At 41.3% G+C, this 23,338-nt stretch overlaps 1 protein-coding gene across 2 annotated transcripts in view; it reads right to left on the minus strand.

Annotated features, from left to right (window-relative positions):
- Sass6 (SAS-6 centriolar assembly protein) overlaps nt 1–23,338 on the minus strand; it is a 31,705-nt gene that overhangs the window by 5,737 nt on the left and 2,630 nt on the right. The window contains exons 2-14 of one of the 2 annotated variants that reach the window (XM_032897421.1): nt 17,519–17,579; nt 15,793–15,872; nt 15,306–15,410; nt 14,005–14,176; nt 13,218–13,283; nt 11,904–12,023; nt 8,148–8,339; nt 5,434–5,628; nt 5,240–5,329; nt 4,984–5,163; nt 4,575–4,656; nt 3,745–3,881; nt 2,455–2,583 (exon numbers count right to left, since the gene is read on the minus strand). In XM_032897421.1, the coding sequence (XP_032753312.1) occupies nt 2,455–2,583; nt 3,745–3,881; nt 4,575–4,656; nt 4,984–5,163; nt 5,240–5,329; nt 5,434–5,628; nt 8,148–8,339; nt 11,904–12,023; nt 13,218–13,283; nt 14,005–14,176; nt 15,306–15,410; nt 15,793–15,872; nt 17,519–17,579 (1,609 nt within the window). Of the gene's footprint in view, nt 1–2,384; nt 2,584–3,744; nt 3,882–4,574; nt 4,657–4,983; nt 5,164–5,239; nt 5,333–5,433; nt 5,629–8,147; nt 8,340–11,903; nt 12,024–13,217; nt 13,284–14,004; nt 14,177–15,305; nt 15,411–15,792; nt 15,873–17,518; nt 17,580–23,338 lie in introns of those variants that run through there. The other variant, XM_032897420.1, reaches the window with a different exon arrangement.

Below are 23,338 nucleotides of genomic sequence, written 5' to 3' on the forward strand. Positions count from 1 at the left end.
CTGAAAAGAGAAAATACTCAATGGCTACTAGTTTCGACAGCAGAATGGAGCCAACAGGGAAATCATAATCTCAGCTGGGCACAGCGGTGTGGGAAGAGTTGACCGTTTTTGAGAGGCTGAGGAATGGGAAGCTGGAGCTAAGAGGATGGATGGATTTAAACAGAACGAGACCCTATCTAAAAACATCAAGGATGTAACTTAGTAGCTGATGTGCTGAGCAGGGAAAACATCTAAACACTTGAAGTAAATAAATCAAAAGAATGATTAAAGTTCCATGATCCAAAAGTCCATCTACAATATAAAAAAGAGCCAACGGGCAAGGTGGCTCACACGTGCAATCCCAGCACTAGGGCAGACTGAGGCGTGAGAAACATGAATTCAAGGATAGCCTGGGCTACATGGTAAGACTCTGTCCTAAAATAAAACACAAATGAGGGGAAATAGATGAGAAAAGGAGACACAAACCAACAGAAACATGTCCAAATCACTCTTCTGGTGGGGACATATACAGAGAATCCTCTCCATAAGAAACTGCTATTGTGTGTCTGGAAACAGAGCGGCTAAGATGGCTCGGCCGATTGGGATGCTTGCCCCTTAGCCTGATAACCTGAATCCACCCCCAGAATCTATAGAGAGAGGCAACTCCCACTAGGTTGTTTTTCGTTGGTTCGTTTGTTTGTTTGTTTAATTGAAAAAAAGCACTTCACAAAACAGATATTCTGAGGGCAATAGGGAACATGAAAACCCAGTCACTTTTATTTTTGGGGACATGTTCTCCATGTAACCCTAGGTGTGCTGGAACTTACTATGTAGACCAGGCCTGCCTCTAACATCAATCAGACTACTTTTGCCTCCCAAGTGCTGGGATTAAAGGTGTGCAGCACCACACCTAGCTCTCTGTAACGTGTAGGAAAATAAAGTTAAAACCACGATGAGACACTTCCATTCATCAACTACCATGGTTACAATTAGGTTGACGATTCAGTCTTGGAAGGATGCAGGAGATCTGAAGTATCAAACTCCTGGTAGTATACAGTAAGCAGCCTCTTCCGCCTCCTCCTCTTCCTCCTCTTCTTCCTCCTCTTCTTCCTTCTCTTCTTCCTCCTCCTTCTCCTCCTCCTCCCTTTTTCCTACCACTCTTCTCTTGCCCCTCCCCTCGCCCTCCCCGTTCTTTTTAAATATAAAAGCACTTATGCAGCCCAGCTGTCTGGAACTTGATATACAGAACAGGTTGGCTTCAAATTCACAGGATCTGCCTGCCTCTGCTTCCTGAGTGCAGAGACTAAAGATGTGGAGCACAATGCCAGCCCAAGCTGGCTTTGAGCCTTCTGCTTCAACCTCTGGTTACCGCTGTTATCTCAAGCAATAAAGTATACTATAAATGATAGAGTTGTATAGGATAGGATAAGGATATAATTCACAAACAGAGACACCCTTAGTAAAATATTCAACTTATATGCTTTTTTCACTGTCTTTACTCTTGAGGGTTCATGGTTTGAAAAGTGTGCAGGGGCTGGAGAAAATGGCACAGCGGTAAGAGCCCTTGAGTTGCTGCAAAGGTCCAGAATGTGTTTCTCAGCACCCATGTTAGTTACAGCCACCTGTAACTCCAGCTTTAGGGATGGACACCCTCTTCTGGCCTCCACAGACACTGGCACACATGAATAAAGACAAATCTTTACAAACAGAAAATACAGCGATCATAAAACAAAAGGTTCTGAGAAGAACGCAAACATGGGGGTGGGGGAGGCAGTGAGATAGCTCACTGGACAAAGGCACCTGTCACCAAGCCTGAGGATCTTCAACCACTGGAGCCTAACAGTGGGTGAAGAGAACTGATTTCCACAAATTGTCTTCTGAATGCCCCACTGTCACACACACACTTGCACGCACACACGCATGCACTCATGAGCATGTCCTTCTAATTCTAGCTACTTGGGAACAGAGGCAGGAGGATGGCACCCAGGACAATACAGCAAGACCCATGTCCAAAAACAAAACAAACAACAGAGACTGCCCATTTTGCCCATATAAGAGCATGGAACTAGGCACAAATATATTAGTTGTAATAGTGATGATCAACACTTAAACTGAATACAAAAAACACTTGCTAGAAAATCAAGGGTGGGAGGATGGCTTCTCATGTACCACTTGAGAAGCATGGCCAAAACTCTTCTTTAGAATTCGCTGGCTGTTAGCCTGCCTTACAAACACATAAATTCTGACAACAGAATGAGAAATGACTCTGGTAGTATGATGGTTGCAATCTCTTCAGCTTGTGGACTTAGTAACCAATGAGGAAGAATGGCGAGGTGCGTGGGACTAAGCCAAGATGCTGCAGACTGCTGGCCAGGCTTTATAAGCTGCAGCGATGTTGCAGGCATCCTGTGCATGCGTTTCCTTTAAGCACATACTGGATAGTCAGTATTCATCTAACACATTATACTTGTCTACCTTTGGTCCAGAGACTGGATGGCTGGTGTTTTTGGCAGCTACTGCATGAGGAAAAGCATTCTGGAATGTGAACGCAGATGAGACAGGATAGCCAATTCCACAGCTTGGGTAATTTAGTCTACTATCAACCTAAAAAGCAAAATATAAAAATGACTGAAGATGAGAAAATATATATATTTCTAAAATATAATTGGCAGTATTTGCTGAACTAGTAGTAGTAGTGTTTGCTAGCAATAATTACTAATTAAGAGTAATATCTCGGAGGCCAATTTTCTCTAGCAAGACAGCACAAAATTCTGCTTTTTAACAACCAAAGTGTGGGATCTCTAGAGGGCCTTCAGACTAGCTTTGCAAGTATAGGTCAAAGAAGCCACTGGGCTTGCTTGCCAATAAATGGTGGTGAAACAAAGACTACCGAGCCTCTTGGTTTATCCAGCCTTACTGACAGAGAAGGTATGAGGAAGAATGACAGAAGAGTCATTTACAGTCCATTCAGAGAGAAAATAATTTTATCAAATTGGGTAAAAACAGGGCTAGTGTCTATAAACAGACAAGTTGAAAAAGTGCTTCCTTAGAGAAACTACAGCTGCAGGACAGGAAGGGCTGCCTCTTTCTGTAGCCTAGCAAACTTCTGTGCTCAGCTATGACTGGAGTGTTCTTGCATTTCTGCTGACTCAGCTGATGATGATCCTGTGTAATTGCTATGTCAGGAGGAACGCCTAGGTCTTCAGCTGTAATGAGCAGGTGCATGCATAGCCCTCTCAGACCTGCCATCCTGCAATGCCAGGCCACCACCTGGATCTAAAGTGCTGCTTTTCATCTCCCCGCACTGGGGAGGAGGGCGGCTGGCTACAAATGTCTATCTCAGGATGCTCACTCTGACTCCAGAACCAACAAACCCATGTTAATAAAGTTACCCAACCCTTTAGTTTGCTACCAAATCAGTGTAGGCTTTTCTTTATAGTAGTTCCAAACTTAAGAGTCTAAATCTTGAATTTTCTCTGCTTGAAGTTTTCAAAACAATCCTTTCTCTGTGTTTGTTCATGTGTATTTTATGTTTCAGTAATGATTTCTAAAGAAAATCTTATAAAGTATGCCCTTTACACGTTGTAAGTGTACACATATGAGAATATTCATACATTCACACTCTCACAATCACATAAAGGCATGAAGAGTGCTCTTGAAATGCAGCCTCCTCATTAAGAACATGCATGTCTAAGCTGCAGTCCATGCCACCGCCTCCTGGGTAACTGTCGGTCTTGGGAAGCATCGCTCCCGCCTCAGGCTTACCACATTCAGGCTGGGAGAAAGCCCACTTCTGACGGTGTTGCTAGCAGAATGTGTGGGTGGGGTGGCAGAGGCCCCCAGTGTGTCTTGCTTTCTTCCCAGCTGGTTTTCATTTAGTTCTTTGTTTAGCCATGTGATTACTTAAATAGGAAAATAAAAAGCAAAAGAATTTCATTTTAGCTTTTATTTCTTTAAATAAGTTACTGTAAGTACTTTTCTCCCTTTGTTTTGTTTCAGACAGGTCTCAGCGGAGCCCAGGCAGGTCCACAGTTAATGGCCGTTCTGCCTCAGTTGCTCAAAGGCTCAGCTCACGAGGGTGCAGGATTATATCGGCTCTAAGTAGTTTTCTGTATTCAGTCTCTACAGCTGCTTTATACCACGGTCATACAATGTAAGCTTGAACACATGTTTCTAGTTAAAGATGCTAATTTTATCAAGAGCCACATGGGACTTCTTATTCTATGGCTCTCCCAAGACTTACTTCTGCAACCCAAAATCTCTGACAGTTTTTTGCTTCTTTAATAGTATCTTTCAGACATGTAAAGTTCCCAGTTCGGAGTCTTAGAACAGAGGAAACGTTCCATTAACATTTCGTCTTGCCAGGCACGGTGTTACATGCCCTTAGTCCCAGTACTCAGGCGGCAAGAAGCAGGCAAAAAGCTACACATGGAGTCCCTGACTCAATGACAAACAAAAGAACAAAATAAGCAATGAAAACAGAAATTATTTATATAACAATATTTTCATTTACCTGCATTTTTACTAATTCAAATAAAAATTTCAAGTTAACAAAACTATAAGCTTTCTTTACAGAAGAATATAACATTACTTACATTTTTCATTATTTTTCAAAAGTTGTTTACTTTCTTCAAGTTTCTGAACTGTAGTTTCTAATTGTTCTTGTAATCTGCATACCTGCAATTCAACATCAGAATGAGTCAAAGTAAGGGGAGACTAATGCAATGTGTGCTATTAAGTCAACGACTGATTATTACCACAGCTAAGTGAGAATGAAGACGTCAATTCAACTATGTAGGGAAACAGTTAATTACAGGCGTCCACACCTACCCACTCTGCACATCTAAAATGGGGTATTAACACCTACCTCACCTAGTGGGGTTTGGTTTAAGGGGAAAAAAGGACAAAACAATTGTCTTCATACAACTGAGCTTCGGTCTACATGGGGAAGCTCACTAAGTGTGCACAAAGCAGTCCTAGCAGAGAAGCAGGGGCAATGACCACCTCTTGCTCTTTGGCCCGAAGAGACTGCACAGCATCCTGTGATTCCTTTCGCTCCTTTTGTAGCATTTCTTCTTTCTCAGCCAATAGCTTTTCTTGCTGAATAGTAACTGTATTCTTCAGTTTCAATTTACCCATCAGAGTTTTAAGATCTCCTTGTAACTTCTTGATAATCTCATTCGCCTATGAGAAAGCCTCATATAAGTACTTACATAACAAAATGAAATATTAATATTTGGCTAAACATTTCAAAGCAAACCTTTAGAAGTTCTGCTGATAATGATTTTATTGTAGCTTCAAGTTTTCCCAGTTGTATCTGATTTTTCTCACCATTTTCTTCTAAAGCCACCTGCTAGGAAAAACAGAACACAAGTAAGACACTTTGTTCATGGGAAGCATCACCAGGACATGTAGGAAATGTGATCTATTTATTTTTAAACTTTTACAAAAGACCTTTTGCTCTTGGATTGTATCGAATGCTTCTTTTGTTCTCAGAACAAGCTGGTCTTTATCCTTGATCTCCTGTTCTAAAACGGCCACTTTTGTTTGTAGCTGGTTAATATGCTTTTCTTTCTCGTGGCATTCAGTATCCAGAGTACAATTCTCTCTTCTCAGAGAAAGGACCTCTTGCTTGGTCCGCTGCAGCTCCTGGAGGTTGGTTGGGGGAAGGAATTATTATGCATCATGTAAAAGGAAATGAGACAGTTGAGTTATTTAAAACTAAGGTGTCTTGGGGCCAGAGAGATGATTCATCAGATAAAAGCACCAACTTCCCCCCACCCCCAGAGGATGCAGTTCAATTCGCAGCACCCACATGGCAGCTCACACCAGTCTGTAACCGAGTCCCAGGAAATCTAATGTCTTCTGGCTTCCACAGTTATAAGGTACAAACATTGTGTAAAGACATACACATAGGCAAAACATCCATACACATAAGAGTTGGAGAGATGGCTCAGCGGTTAAGAGCACTGACTGCTCTTCCAGAGGTCCTGAGTTCAATTCCCAGCAACCACATAGTGGCTCACAACCATCTGTAATGAGATCTGATGCCCTCTTCTGGTGTGTCTGAAGACAGCTATAGTGCACTCATATAAGTAAAAATAAATAAATAATATTTAAAAAACAATAACAAAACCCCCTCTCATTACCTTAAAAAGAACTTTCTAAAAAAATTAAGATGTCTTAAAAGCCAAAAGGCTTCAAGGATAGGCCAGTGGTGTCTCTCTCCACAGCACTCAGGGGCTGGGGTGGGGTCATTATAACCTTGGGGTTCACCTGAACTACACAAATCTTTTATCTCAATCCAAAAAAAAACAGTTTTTATTAATCTTGAGCTTCAAGTATGTTTTACAAAAGCCATGGAAACCTCTTCAGTGATGTGTGTGAGTTATGGATCTGGACACAACTGTAAAACATACTATTAATTCAAATATGCCAAGAAGACAAAACAATTCTGATTCATGAAAAACATACTGTAACTTCTTAGAGTGTATAACAAGAATTTTATAACTTACTGATTGAATCTAAGAGTAGCCAGGGGTTGGGGTTGGGGATTTAGCTCAGTGGTAGAGCGATTGCCGAGGAAGCGCAAGGCCCTGGGTTCGGTCCCCAGCTCCGAAAAAAAGAACCAAAAAAAAAAAAAGAACCAAAAAAAAAAAAAAAAAAAAAAGTAGCCAGGGGTGGGAGTTACAGTTGTAGAATTAGTATTTCTGGTTGACTATAGGTATGGTCTTTTAGAATGGGAGCTGATACTGTGTAATTTCTCTGTAAGATTTATTTTTATGTTATGTGTATGAGTGAGTGTCTTTCCTGCATGTGTGTATGTGCAACACATACATGCCTGGTGTTTACAAGGTCAGAGAGGGCGCCAAATTGAAACTTAGTTAGGGTTGAGTATGGGCCACCATGTGCATGCTGGGAATAGAACCTGGGTCCTCTGCAAGAGCAACGAGTGCTCTCAAGCGCAGCCCCATACTGTGTAATTTTATTATCTACTTCTTATAATATATTAAACTTATTTTCTATGTCAATAAATACATTAACATTTCTGAATTTTTCTTTGGTTTATATTTAAAGCAAGGAATAAAGCAAATAACTTAACTAAAAATAGATTTCAAAATCTAGAATAAATCGCTTCTCAATAAGCTAACAGCAACCCAATTGTAACACCATTAATCCCATAGCTCAGGAGTTAGAAGCAAGCAGGTCTCTGAGTTCAAAGCTAGCCTGGTCTACAGAGTTCCAAGATTTCCAGGATACACAGAAACTCTACCTCAAAAAACAAAGGAAGCAAACAAAAATCAGAAATAGAGGTGCACACTGCTAGTCCAGACACTAAGTAAGCTAGACTGAGATCAGAGGTCTAAAGCCAATGTCGGGACACAGAAAACCCTGTTTCAAAAGACATAAAAATAAATCTGAAAATGACTTCTACCAATAGAGACTATCGTTAGTGCCAAGGCAGCCACAAATGTGCTGTGGCAAACGCCAACACTGTTTACATTTCTCTGATGTGCTGCAAGGTCTGAAGCTCACTGATGAGCACTTGCCAAGCACGCAGAAGGCCCTGGGTTAAATCCCACAGTGCAAACAAACACTTCTGTGTGCCCGAAAGAAAGACAGGCAAACAACAGATGGGCTCCAACCCTCTTCCCCTGGCTGGCGGGGACAAGCAAATAGCAGAACCCTGTGCTGCGGCCTCATTCTGTGGACAATGAGGTTAAGAGGGGCACCTAAAGGCCGGGTTAATGTCTGAAGTCACTCCCACAGAGTCAGCCATTACCTAGCGCATGCTCAGTAAGCAACAGCTATTGTCTAGCAGTAGAATTCTCATTGGTCATTCCGCTTCACAGAGCTGCTAGACTAAACTGGTCAACACAAAGTTCTGTGAGACACGGACACTGCGGTAATATTAAAAGGAACTGAAAGAATCTGAGGGCTGCTCTTCTGAATATTCCAACCCCAAGCTAAACGCCCAGTCGGTCTCTGTTCTGTCCTGGATCTGCGCTGTCACCACATTGCTAATCCCTGTATTCTTTGCAGTGAGAGAGATGATCACCGCAGTGTCAAAAGCTCTGTGCAGAGCACCTCAGGGAACAGCACCCATTCAGCAGCACAGTAACCAATGGAAAGCCAAGCGACCCAGCAACAGCAGCCAGCACCAATACCTCTTCCACACCAGCAAGCTTCGCTTTTAGTTCTCTGACAGTGGAGTCTCCTTTATACTTCCTCTCGGTGAGCTCTTTATTAGCTGCCTCTAACTCAGACAATCTGTTTTGTAGCTGGTGGATATTTCGTTGATGGAGGGCTTCCAGATCCTTTTTCTGTTGTTCATGCTGCTGTTGGTACTGAACTTGTGTCTATGATAGACCAGTATGTCAAAGAAGAAAGAACAGAAATATAAAGATCAAAAAATTTTCTTTACCATAATTCCTTCATCATTTTCAGATTTCCCTGCTTACAAAAAGTCTGTATCAATTACAGATTTCATGAAAGAGCAAGTAAGGTAAACAAAGGTAATTTTCAACACTGAGAAGGTGTAAATCCAAGGATCAGAACTTCAAAGTCATTTCTCTGCTATACAGCAAGATTGAGGCCAGACTGGGCTACACGAGACTCTGTCTTAAAACAGCATAACCAGAATGATGGAGACAGAGAAGTAAATAGTCATACCTGTAAGGAATAAAAATATATAAAAATTCCGTCACAAATATTGTTTAATAAAAATATAGATTAAAAAAAAAAAAGGAGGGACCCAGGTATGGGGTGGACACCTTTAATCCCAGCATTCAGAAGGTAGAGGACAAGAATCTCTGAGTTCCAGGACAGCCAGGGTTACACGGAGAGACCCTGTCTCAAAGGAGGAGGAGGAAGAGGAGGAAGAAGAAGAGGAGGAAGAGGAAGAGGAGGAGGAGGAGGAGGAGGAGGAACGCAGCAACACTGTGCTATAGCCCTCTGCCATAGATCTCAGTCATTCAGAACTCATCGTTTGAGTGTCAGTTACCCAGTGGCTCACCCTTGAACCATGTAGTTTAATCTGTGTTGTGATGTGCGGATTTTTCTGCCATCATTCCCTAAACAACACTGTTCAACAACTGTTTGCATTGCACATATGTTGTATTAGACACTGTAAATAATCTAGAGATAGTCCAAAGTATAAATGTGTACAGGTCATATGTACACAGTATGACACTTTGAATGAGACATGTGAGCCTCTGTATGCTTCAGTGTCCTGAAAGAGCCTGTGGGATGATTTCCTTATAGACACTGAGTGACACCAGTAACCGACAAAACAAACAAACAAATATGCTTAGAATATACAAATAATTCCTAAAAGTAATTAAGAAAAATAGTAATAGGGATAATTTAACATGCCCATGTTGAATGGGCATTACATAACCACATTGGTCAGTATGCATACAAACAGTGCTCATTATCATGTGGTACTATGATAAAACCAGAGTGGCAGGGTAAACCTCCACTGGAAACAGGCAGTTTCTGCTAAAGCTAAGCACATGCCTGTACTAGAACCCAGTCATTTCAGCAGTAAATTGTGCCCAAGAACAGGAAGTGTATATCTGCACAAAAAAAAATGGAGTAGGTTGATCATATCAGTTTAATCTATAACAACAAAATATCACAGATAATTCAAAGGCCAGCCAATAGGAAAACAAATAAGTCACAGTCTAGATATATAAAACACTGTACAATGATAAAAGGAAACCATACAATTGAATTTCAAAGCTGTCAAGGAAGGAAACAATACAGAGACATGCTATTTGAGTCAACTTATGATGAACAAACAAAACTAAGCAACAATGGCAGTAGTCAGGAAGGTGACCTCATGTGATAGTCTGAGTGAAAATGTCCTCCGCAGGCTCACAAGGATGGGCAGTACTCGTAAAGATTTAGAGGTGTGGCCTCATGGAGTAGGTGTGGCCTTTATGGCAGAAGCGCATCCCTGATTCACTCTCTCTTGCTGCTGCCCATGAACCCAGATGCAGAATTCTCAGTACCTCTTCAACACCGTGTCTTCCTTCATGCTACCATGCAGCTGATAAACCCAAGCCTGTGAACTGTAAACCGGTCCCAAGTCAATGCTTTCCATTATAAGGGCTGGAGCGATGGCTCACCGGTCAAGAGTACTGACTGCGCTTCAGAGGTCCTGAGTTCAAATCCCAGCAACCACGTGGTGGCTCACAACCATCTTTTTTTTTTTTTTTTTTTTTTTTTTTCGAGCTGGGGACCAAACCCAGGGCCTTGAGCTTCCTAGGCAAGTGCTCTACCACTGAGCTAAATCCCCAACCCGGCTCACAACCATCTTAATGGGATTTTATGCCCTCTTCTGGTGTGTCTGAAGACAGCTACAGTGTACTTATAGATAATGAATAAATAAATCTTAAAAAAAAAAAAGAGTTGCCATGGTCACAGTATCTCTTCACAGTATAGAAACCCTGAGACATCCCAAAAGAGTAGCACAGATTGGAAGGCACATAAGGAAGCCTTAAAGGTAACACAATATTCTAAATTTTAATTATACTTATTTTTAAAACCCAGTTATGCTGGGAGTTAGGAGTGGTACATGCCTTTAATCCCAGCACTCAGGAGGCTGAGGCAGGCAAGTGTCTGTGAGTTTGAGGTCAGCCTGCTCTACAGAGTGAGCTCCAGTACAGTCGAGATTGCTACACAGAGAAACTCTGTCACAAACAAACAAACAAAAATCCAGTTATACCCTTAACAGCAAATAACTAGATAGTATTAGTGCATTAAAATGTATTAGTAAAACTATAAAATGGATGGGAAGAATGACATCTTTCTACAAAACAGCAAACGGAGTAGAGGGAAGGCAATCCACAGAAGAATTAGAAACAGTAAAAGTCAAGGGAGAAGAGGCTTAGCCCTGCAAAGACCTCAGAGGGTCTGATGCAAGCACTTCAGTGCCTGTCGGGGACAAATGCCAAGATGAGTAAGAGGGGATAACTTTTGGGCTTCCCGTGTCACGGAGCCGTTTTAGTGACAAGTGTGTATAAACTTTTTACATGGATGTCACGATGTAAGCAGAGAGCTCACTGCACTGAGACGCAGTTTGGCTGACAGTGACCAAACTTTCAGAGCCACCAGTTTGGCAAAAGGTCAATCTAAGTTGTATCTGAATGACAAATAACAGCTGTTGTAACATCAGAAAAAGTGTTTGAACTGATATAGAATAGTACCTTATGGTAAGTTTTAAAAAAAGTTATAATCAATATATTTCATAAAATTATATTAGCATAGGATAAACCCCAAATGGACATTTATAATCATAATTTGCTTTCTACAAATTCATAAACAAATTATTTTTAAATTGCACAGCACTTTAAAGTCTACAGAAGTACATCAAATTGTCTGCAGTGAGTTGAGCATCAGTGAGGATCTTAAGGAAGGACTAACCATGGAGGGCTAACGCTGGGAGACAGCACAGTCAAATGCCTACACTGTAGGGCCCCTCACACACATGCACATGTGCAGCTGGGTTCTCTTCCATGCGGGTCCTGAACAGCTGCAGCAGGGGCTGTCCCAAAGCTGTTGCCATCTGTGGGATATGCTCTTCTAGCTGGGCTGCCTTGATGTGCTGGGGTGGGGGTTACCCAGGGAGCCCCCACTCGCTCGGAAGAGAAGGGGGATGGGGAAGGACTGTGGGAGAGGGGCAGTGAGCAGGATGTAAAGTGGGTAAGTAAAAGAAAAAATACTAACTAGGAAAAAATGCCTACGCTGACTACATAATCTTTTAGTAGTAAGACTGAAAAATAGGCTTTTAATTTTGATTTTATGTACTTGTTAGACGTTTGAAAATTTTAAAGTAAGTGTATATTACTTTATAACCCATGGAATAACTAAGATTAATTTTAGAAATGGCATTTTCCAATGGCCTTTAGTGTTCTTACCTGCAAGGCTTTCTCCTTCTCGTTTGTTAACTCCTGGGAGTGCTTATTGGTCAGCGCTGCTGTGTGCGAGGCCCACTCACTCCGCAACTTATCTAGTTCCTGCATCTTTTCCGAGAGCGTCTGTATTAGAGGTTGGCACAACATATTAGGACGGCCTCTTGAATATGCTACACTCAGATTAGAACAAAGTACTTAAAAGGGTATTATGGAAATTTCAGCTTTTGAGTACATACTCGGAGCTTTTCCCACAGATGAATTCAGGAAGGCAAGATGAGACTAGAAACAGTTCTAGAGCGGCAATGGCCCACAGGTGGAACGTAACGTTCCCCTTCGTCTAGCTCTTCAGCACCCGGTCCTCTCCTCTGACATGGAGAGGAGGGCATGGGCATATGCAGTCTCCTAGGCTTACTTCCTCTGCCTAAGCTCAGCAGCAGGTCCCCGGGGCCAACTGCACAGGAACAGTTTCTGCCTACAGCGCTTTCTTATCCAGTGCTTTCAAAGGGACTTCAAAGGCCAAGGGCAAAGGTGCAGTGGGTATGGCCCAAACCATGCTAGACACAAGCACAAGCACAAGCACACGCACACCCACCCACCCACACACACACACGGCGGGGAGGGAGATAGATTAATTTATTTTTATGCCCATTGTTGTTTTGCCTACATTATGTCTGGATCCCCTGGAACTGCAGTTACAAACACTGAGCCTCCAGGCCCTTTGGAAGGACAGCCAGTGCGCTCAACTACTGAGCCATCTCTCCAGCACCCAAAGGACCAATTCCAGTTTTAACACAGGAAGGAAGGGAAAGGAGATATGAACTGAAAAGTCATTTTAAGCCAGACAAGATGAGTAAAATGAAAGGGCCTACAAGAGCGACCGCCAAGCTTGCTAACCTAAGTTTGACTCTGCATACCCATGGTGGGAGGGGAAAACCACACCCACAAATGGTCCTCTGATCTCCACTTGCATACACATGCCTCTACACACACACACACACACACACACACACACACACACTTTAAAAGAGTAATGATTTTTTTTAAAGGAAAGAGAGTAAGTTATAGATACTAAATGATGTCTTATTTAATAATGACTTAGAAAAGGTGTTAGAGGTGGCAGAAATGTTTGGGTGGAATTAAATATCTAAAAGAAAGCATCAATTTAAGATAATTAACTGGGAGGGAAGAGGAACAAAAAGTGGAGATCCAGCAGCAATCTATTTTGAAAGAAGATACACAAAGGCTTGGTTTTAATTCTAGAAAGAATTCAGGACCAATTTTTAATTACTTACAAAAACAAAATGAAATTTGAATTACCTCTTGTGTAATGTGCAGTTGCCTGGTAACATCATCTAGTGATTTAGTCAGTGATAATTTTTCTTCCTATTTATAAAAATAAAATTATGCAGCTTATAATTGAATATAATCACCCATGGCCAGATACCAGCACCATGCAAAGACCCTGTTGAACATGCAAAACCTCGGCCTTCTAAGCTAGAATCTGCACTTTCACAAAACCCCAGGTCTGTGTTCCCTGAGCACTCACTATGTAACCATCTGAGCATTTAACTGACATTTATTTTCTTAAGCAGAAACGCCATGCTGTCCTTGTACCACATACCTTATGTAGCATTTTATAACAGTCAGAACATGTCCATATGCTTATTTTCAATACACATGCCACAACACACAATTTAAAAGAGTGATGATTTCTTTAAAGGAAAGAGGGTAAGTGATAGGTGCTGAGCGGTGTCTTATTTAATGATGACTTAGAGAAGTGTCGTATGTTGGGGGTGGCAGATTGTGTGCTCATATACTTACTAGCTTACTTATAAAATGATGACATGGGATGTAGGAGCCTAAGGCCAGAAAGTTGTAAATATCTGGATCCTAACTTCTCAATTGCTGGTCTGGTTCTAGACTTAGTTATAGGCAGTAGCTAGATGAAAGATAGTGACATTCACTACAGTACAAAAAGAAATTGGCGGGGTGGGGGTGGGGTTGATGGTGGGGGTGGGTGGGGTATGCACATTATGGATCTTCAGTGATTTATAAAGTATTTAGGTTCCTAATTTAAAAGAGTAACTTAAAGTTAAAAACTTACCTTGCTACATTTCAAGCATCCTGCTAGAAATTTCTTTATTTCTACATCATTTCCAGGTAAAAGCTTTAGTGACAGGTGAATAAGATGCTTAAAAGGATTTGTCTCCACTACATTTAAAAACACCGGCGAGTTATCCAAAAGAGCAGCTGAAGACGTGAGCTGCAGCAGAAACCTTGGAAGAGAAGCGTCACATTATAGCACACGTGCAAACCTGTGACAGCCTGATACTCACACGCTACTCTAAAACTCACTGGACAAAGAGAAACGGTACGCCAGGGTGTGGAATGAAGCATGGCCCTAACGTTAGCAATGGGAGACAAAAGGACAGAGAAGAAGCAAACTCTAAAACCAAGCTCATCAATACCACAGGGGTGACCGAAGGGCCAGCTCCTTACTCCAACAACTTACCTTTAAGCAAAAGTAAGAATTACAGATGTATCCTTTCCCCATAAATTCTCAGAACGATCCTACAGCCCTGATTCATAAGAAAAGCTCTCTATAGAGAATAATGCCTAATAAACATGAAAAAGGGGCCAGGCATGGTAGCAAGCACCTTTAATCCCAATACTAGGAGGCAGAGGAAGACGGATCTCTCTGCGTTCAAGGCCAGTCTGGTCTACATAGTAAGTTCCAAGACAACCAGAGCTATATAGTGAGACCCTACCTCAAAAGAATAAGAAAATAAAAGGGGGGAAATGGTGCAGAAAACATTTAAGTTCCTAATAAAACAGTATTTTAAACAATACTCACCAGTTGTTCAAGTCAAGAAAAAGTTCCTGGTGAATTTTACATGATCAGGTGTCAGCAGCACATGACCATGAATATAAATACAGTCACATAACGAATCGTGAAAACAAAACTGTTATTAAACAGTTCAACTAGCTTGGGGCTCCAGATGGCTCAGCAGTTAAGCACAGTTGCTGCTCTCTGAGGACTCGAGTTCAGTTCCCAGCTCAGAGAGCTAACATCTGCCTGAAGCTGCAGGAGGTTTGCTACACCCATTTGGCCTCCAAGGTGTGGGCATACACACAGAGACACATAAATAAGAAATAAATCCTAGGAAAACAAATTTTTTAATATAAACTAACTTTAAAGACTGCATCAAGCCATGAAAATTAAGGGTCAAATATTTTTTATTTTAGTCAAGATTTCTTAAAATTTGGAATTTAGTTAAACCCTAATCCCGGTTTAAAAAAAAAAAAAAAAAAAACCCACTGGGGTATTTGGAATACATGGAAAATAATTTTGTCAGCACTCATCTTTCAAAGGGAAGTCTAGTTCTCCGGCCCCCAAAGCCTCACCTTGGAGTCTCTTTCACATGCTCCTGCATACATTGCTGAAGGAGGTCTATAAACTTCTGTGGAAAAGATAAGAAGTCCACCAGGAGACCTTGCTGCAATTTTAAACTACACAGAAAACAGAAAAACGGTCTTTCAGAAACTTAATTACTATCTTTAGTTATAATTCGTAGAATAAAATATTATTTACTAATGACATTATTTTTTAAAAATTAAACTAGAGAGCTTTTGATATGTATCAATCTTAGCTAACAGGAATCATGAAAGTTAGTTAAAGCATCAAATTTATGAGCTACTTAAGTCTGACAATTTATAAAACATTCAACTTTAAAAATACCCAGTAAACAATTGTAGGCCAGTCAGCTTCCCAGAACAACATACCACCTAAACAGGTATGTGTCTCAAAAAGAAACATTGTAAACACATTATAAAATTCAGAAAATAATTCATATATTATGTGTAGGGCCAGCAAAAACCTAAAATAACTTACCTTTGAAAGTCTTCCTCGGATATAACAAGGTTATACAGAAAAAATGGATCTGTATCATCAGTCAGACGGATGACTAGATCCTAAAGAGAAGAGTAGAATTTTTTAATGTCCCTAGTAAAGCTTTTGTAAAGTGAAATTATTCAAAGCAACCACAGCTCAGCCATACTTCAGAGCCCTGCTCTAGGTGCTGCTCATTTTATCAGTCTTTAGAGAGTGAGCATCTTAACTGGGGGTAGACACTCGGGGAGCAGAGAGCTTTTGGGGGTGTATAGAAGCTGACGAAATGCCCAAAGTTAAAAGTATCTTCTATGAGGCTAGAGAAATTCATATACCAGCTTTGCGCTGTGGCATCATGGCAAGATTAAATAAATGTGTTTTGGCTTCCCTCAAATTAACTCGTCTGGTATTTCAAAAGCAGCGAATATAATCAGCAAAACTGACAGTCATCTGCTCAAGCGCAGGAAGGGCTCCTGTCGCTCAGACAGCAGATGAAGGATCAGGTGACAGGTTCCAGGGCTTCCCAGGAGGCCTACTCCAGCTGGCCCCCGACAGGATGGTCCATCTGTCTCTTTTCTAATGAAATGGGTTCCTTTCATAAAGATACTTGCCAAGTCATCAAATTTAAAGTGGGACAGAACATCATAGATGGCAGGTAGGACACAAAAATTATGAACTTGAAGGTACAGAGAAAACTACGGAAGAGCTGGGACTAACAAAGATCTTGAAGAAAATCTCCTCATGTCTAGGAGATATGAGGGTAAGTGGAAACCTCAAAGCCCTCTCTCAGCGAAGCTACACAATGCAGAGGTACCACATGTAAAATTAAAAGTAAGAACGTATACTCTCTGTGCCAGAAAATCAAGGCACTGGGGGCTCACTCCACCTCAGAACAGCCCTGGTTCAGTGACATCTACTTAAGACTCAGGTCAGATGCCACTGAAAGCCAGCAACAAGAGGAGACCTAAGGTTACAGTCGACTACAAGACGCTTGCATGTGCTCAGGGAAAGCTGCAGCAGGTCCTGTGGCCTACGTTCTTAGTGCTGTTATCATTATTATCATTATTTTATATAGACAGGGGGTCAATTCTGTAGCTCACATTGCATCCCAAAGAGCTCTCAATCCTCCTGCCTCCTCTTGAGTGCTGCTATTATTAGCATATAGCACCATATTCAACTTAATTCTTAAGTTCACATGGAATTTACACTCTAAACCAAAATGTAGACAAGGTAATCTTTTAAATGTTCAGGGCAAACCCAGATTGTTACATCAGCCGCTAATTCTTCTTGGATTTAGTAATGGCTGGTATAATTACATTTAAATTGCTGACTTAGATTTCACCACCCTAGACTTACAGCAGTAATAAAATGACCCAAAATTTAAAAAAAAAAAAAGGAAGGACTTAACAAAAGAGTAACCCTTTAAAAATAGTTCAACAGTTGTACCTCAGTATCAAAAAGACCAAGATCAGGGAAAGTGCAAACATTCTACCACGACCACAAACTGGGCAGGAGAATCTCTCATTATTTGGGGAAACTGCACGAGTCAACAAGTGTGGAATATAATGGATAAGTGTCCCTGGCGAAACCACCTTCGTGATTATAGAATGACTAAGTTTGGGTAAGAGAAAGATCTCATTTTCTTAACATGAAACAAAAAGACAAAAACCAGAATAATAATCATGATGCACACAAATGGTCATATTTCAAAAAAGAAGTAAACACGAACCTTTCTGTGTACTGGATTAGACAGTGACTGCAGCTCAATGCTCACTCTAACGCTCCCTCTCCTGTAGAAGAGACATGATCAGCTCAGAAACACTCAGGCAACACGGATTTGGCTATCTTTACGTCAGTTACGATTCTGATCCTAAACTACAAGACTCTCCACAGGTGCCCTCAAGATTATGCACAGATTTTTAGAAAGTACACTGGACATAAGTCTTAAATCTGCATTGTTCCTCTAGTAAGTAACCTGGTAGTTTTTAATGGAAGGCTAAATATTTGTCACTTTTTAAACAAATCTCCATTTTTTTGAAAGAAAAAAAAAGCAGTTAAAACTTACAATTCCAACAGCTCACAAACCAAATAAAAATGTTGTAAAAAGAAATTCAAACTATGTTCAGAGAGCTCCACCCCACCATGTACTCTCTCATTCTTAACACCCCAAGGAAAACAGAAGCATCCGTGACTCTCACAGATGTAAATGGCATGAACGTCACTGGAATCAGTTGTCCCCATTAAGGTATAAAATCTATATAGAAATCTCATGATACTGAACCAGGTTCCAGTTCTTTTCCACTTACTTTTCTATCAATATTTAATATTCTGGCTATTGATTCTAATCAGGAAATGTCTTCTTCACAAAGCACATTCGGCAGAAATGGCTGGTGTGCACACAAGCTGTGCAAAGTGCATCTCCCCCGAGAACACTTGTGCGCCTGTGTTGGGATCTGAAGGCTTTGCCACTGTTCTTGATGAAGACGTCCAGTCTTGTAAACATCAGCGTCCACAGCCTCACCCTTTGTACTCTCATGACAGGAAGGCTGGTTCACAGCGAGGGAAAAGCTAGAGGAGTCTGACTTTTAATGGCTGATAAACCTTAAAATCCCACAGAAGAGGAACACTTTGCTTTTTTTGCTACTTAAGAATGTGGCAGAGGGGTTGGGGATTTGGCTCAGTGGTAGAGCGCTTGCCTAGCAAGCACAAGGCCCTGGGTTCAATCCCCAGCTTCGAAAAAAAGAATAGAAAAAAAAAATAAAAAAAGAATGTGGCAGAAATGTATGCTGAGTGAGTACACTCACACACACACACACACACACACACACACACACACACACACACACAGATACCACACTCTCACACACAAATATCATGAAAATTATTCCAATCTGGTTTCGTCAGAAACCCCAAAGTGGCTTGTTGCATGAACTCATATCACTGATCCACAGGAGCTCCTCAGGCTGGTGCGGGTGGTAGCGGCGCGTGGGGCCGCAGCCAGTCCAGTACCAATACTTGCTACTGTTAAAGTGGAGATGTGGTGACCAGTCAGGGTGCCCATCACTAGTATTCTGGTAAATAACTTTACTGCTGGATTCTAAAAAGCATCTACTAAGAGATAGACCATCAATCCAGTAACAACGTTTAGGTCTAAAAATTACCATGTCAATGAACAGAATGACTTACAAAGATCTACCGCCTTAAAAAGTTAAAATATAATGTGTGTTTTTGGTTGTCCCCCACCCCCATAGGGATTCTCTATGCAGCCCTTGTTGTCCTAGAACTCCCTCTGTAGTGAAGGCTGGCTTCAAACTCACAGAGACCCACCTGCTTCTACCTCGAGAGTGCAGGGATTAAAAGCGAGTGCCACCACCACCTAGCTGTGCTTAATTATTGTTAGACTCAAGAAAATGACAATCACTATCCTGTTACATACACATTTTAATCGCAAAGACAAATCAACATAAAGTATTGTCTATGCAAAGTAGAGAACTCAGAAGTATTGTCAGCAAGCTGATTATCTCATTCACAAGCTGACTATCTCATTCACAACAAGCTGACTATCTCATTCACAAGCAGCTCTGATGTCTGAAAGAGTGACATTACAACCTCTACATTCTGTGCAGTATCCATCATTGAACAAAGACATCAAAGTAGCCATAGCATTAAACTGAGGAACAAAATTAATAAAATCACTGAAGAATGTCTTTGCATCTCAAAACTATTCCAAGCTCAGTAGCAATGGCCTTCCTCTGACGTGTGTGTGTGTGTATGTGTGTGTGTGTGTGTGTGTGTGTGTGTGTGTGTGTGTGTGTGTGTGTTGAGGGGGGGAATAAACAAATCTGTGGTGGACTGAATACCAATGGCCCCCATAGGCTTATACGTTTGAATACTTGGTCCCAAGTTGGTGGAAGTTTGAGGGGGATCAAATGTAGCCTTTAGGGAGGGGTGTTTTCCCGGGGCTGGGCTTTGAGGTTTGGAAGGACTTGACCATTCACTCTGGTGCAGTCTATCTCCTGTTGACTCTTAGCTGCTGTTTCAGCTACCTGCTACCTCCAGGTACTGGGCCCCTCTGCCATTGTGGACTCTAACTCTGAAATCTAAGCCTGAAGAAGCCCTTTCTTCTATATGTTACATTGGTCATAGTCTCTTATCCCAGCAATAGAAAAGCAACAAAACCATAAGTGAATCTGTTTGAGTTTAAATTCTTCTAAAGATTTGGTTTAAGTGGTTTCCAGTTTCTACTTATCTACCACAGAAGTAAAAGGATAGACAGACACAGCAACCGATTATGGATGAGCAAGGTGGAGACAGCTGGGCCAGAGTGAACTGCTAAGACCTTTATCTTAAACTTGGATTTACAATTTTATTTTGTTTTAAAATGGGTCATTCTAGTTCTCTTTATTTGTTTGAAACAAGGTATTTCTATGTAGGCCTGGCTGTCCTGGAGCTCTCTATACAGATCAGGCTGGCCTGAAATTCAGAGATCCAACAGCCTCTGCCTCCTAGGTGCTGGGATTAAAGTTGTATGCCACACCTGGCTTAATTAAATTTCTTATTGACCACACAATTGGATGCTTATCTCAGTTCATCTGCATCACCCTATCTGCTAGCTGACAAAGGTCAGTGAGAACAGACGAAAACTTGTCATCCTTGCTCACGTTGTTTTGTGGTGCTGGAGAGGAAAGCCGGAAGCTGACACATGCTAGACAGGCACTGGGTTATACTGTCACTCTCGCACCTACAGCAATACACGCAAGGCAGACTGGAGCAGCGCTCCAACCTCACTCACGCTCTTCAGACAGAAAACACCAAAGCTTCCTCCTAACTCACAAATGCCATCTAACAGAGGGCCTTTTCATCTTTAAGGTACTTTCTAGTACAGTGTATTTGCTATATTCGTACAATATTTAAACTGACACCTAATTTTTTATTGTGTTTTACAGCTTGAAGTCCTATAGTTCAATGCCTAAAATATATATATATGAAATGAGAAACACACAAAACCGAAGAGAAAAAATGCCCTTTACCTAAGTCTACGAGAATTATTGACTATAGCAATTCCACTCATATTAACAATATGCTTGCACACATTTGAAGTACCTATATGGATTAGATGCTGACACTTGAAGAAGGCATGAAACTAAGTATATTCCCCATATTTGTTTTAAAAACACACTTAGAGCCGGAATTGGGGAGGTAGAGAAGTTGAACTTCTGAGTCCAAGGCTAGCCTGGTCTACAAAGTAAGTTCCAGAACAGCCAGGAACTGGCTGGTTTCTGCAGAGAAACTCTGTCTCCAAAAATAAATAAATGAAAAATTAAATAAAATGCTCTTACAAATGTCAGAAAAAAATCTGAGTTTGCAGGTATATTACTTTCATTAGATTCGTGATATAAGAGCACTAAAACAAATGAATAAAATTCCATTCCTAAAACATTGTTTGTACTGAGTAACACCCACCAGGCCAGTCAAATACAGCAAGGTAGGTTTATTTACTTTTAAATAAAGACCATAGTCATTGGACATAGCTGGATTTCAGCCCACTCTGTCATTTAGAAGGTGTGACCTTATTCTCTCAATGCAAACAAATAAAATCTACTGTAAGCCAGGTACTCTGCTGGGTGCTAAGGATACAAACAGAAATAAACATCTGATTGTTTCAGGGCTTCCAGAGAAGACCTAAAGAAAAGGAAAAGAAGACCTACCACTGTCTACTAAGTACTACACTGTAGCTATCTCCCTCCCTCCCCCTCCTCTTCCCTCTCCATCTGTCTGTGTGTGTGTGTGTGTGTGTGTGTGTGTGACCCCATTCAACAATAATTTTAGTGATGGGCTGGAGAGATGGCTCAGTGGTTAAGAGCACTGTCTGCTCTTCCAGAGGTCCTGAGTTCAAATCCCTGCAACCCCATGGTGACTCACATCCATCTATTTGAGATCCATTGCCCTCTTCTGGTGTGTCTGAAGAGAGCAACAGTGTACTCACATACATAAAATAAAATAAAGACTTCAAAAGAAATAGTAATCTTAGTGATTCTATAATCAGAGAAAGAATCTGAGGCACATTACAAAGTCCAAATTTGAACTCATCTCTTCCCTACATAATGCTACCTAATAAATGATTAATGACAGTTAATTTTAAGGTCCCCTTCCTCTGTTGCTTTGTTTTTTGAGACAGGGTCTCATTATGTAGCTCTGGCTGTCCTGGAAGTCACTGCATAGAGCAGGCTAGACTCAAAGGCAGTCTTCTGCCTCTACCTGCTGAGTGCTGGAGTTAAAGGTGTCACATACCTGGCATCTTGGGCAACTTTAAAGATACTTATGGGAAGGTATTTAAGCTGTATCTTGGGGGGCTGGGGAGATAGCACAGTCAGTAAAGTGCCTGCTATGCATACATAAGCATCAAATTAGGATCTGTAACAATCACATTAAAAACCAGGAGGGGGGCAGGTGGTGATGAGTCACACCTTTAATCCCAACATTGGAGAGGCAGAGGTAGGCAGATCTCTGTGAATTCAAGTGGTCTACAAAGAGAGTTCCAGGGCTACACAGAGAAACCTTGCCCCCAAAAAAAAACAAAAACAAAACAAAACAAAACAAACAAAAAAGCTGGGTGTGTAATGAGTGACAGTGGCTAAAAGCACATATCCGTTCTCACAGAGTTTGTACCCCAGCACCAATGTCAAGCTGTCACAAAGACCTAGAACTCCAGCTCCAAAAGATTTGACATCTTTTTCCTTTTCTGAAGGCACTCACAAGCAGAGACAGACAGACAGACAGACAGACACACACACAGACACACACACACACACACACACACACACACACAGGAGGTGCGTCTTAGTCATGAAAAAAAATGACATCTGAGGCAGAGGGAACGGCAGGAGTGGAGATATGGTAGAATACACGGCATCAAAGGAGCTGAGTTCTTGTGTGATGACTGGGATAGTTTAGGGATCAAAACGTAAGAGCAGGTGGTTATCCAATCCTGGGTTTAAAGCTCGAACCACTGTCTTCCAGGTAGGGTTTCCTGATAGTTACACTGGCATCTACCCACCGCCTTCCCCTCTACTATGCCTTTATTATACTACTTATGTGGTAACACCTTACTACTAATAATAACTAAGATTTAGGGAATAGTTAACATATACTAGTTACTATTGTAAGTCCTTTGTATGTATTAAATAATTTCATCCTCAATAATAATGCCATGAAATAGGTACTATTATTCTGAATTTAAAGATGAGACCAAAGTGAAATAAATGGTGTAAGTCTGGAGCTGGGGGTAGAGTACGATGGTCGTCTGCTGTAAGGCCACAGGTTCGACCCACAGAAATGTGCAAACAGTAAACAGACTGTCGGAGATCAGCCAATCAGTGGCAGACTGGAATTAACCGAAACCCAGGCAATCTAGCTTCAGATCTAAACTTGCACTGTGCTGCTCCTCCAAGGGGATCGTCTGAGTTTGGGAGCTCCCTGAGAACCATGACGGTGACTGGTTTTGCTGTTGCTGTTGGAGGTGAAAGGAAAGGAAGCCTCCAATTCTGCA

This window comes from Rattus rattus, chromosome 3, assembly GCF_011064425.1.
Source record: "Rattus rattus isolate New Zealand chromosome 3, Rrattus_CSIRO_v1, whole genome shotgun sequence".
Classification (NCBI taxonomy): Eukaryota; Metazoa; Chordata; class Mammalia; order Rodentia; family Muridae; genus Rattus; species Rattus rattus.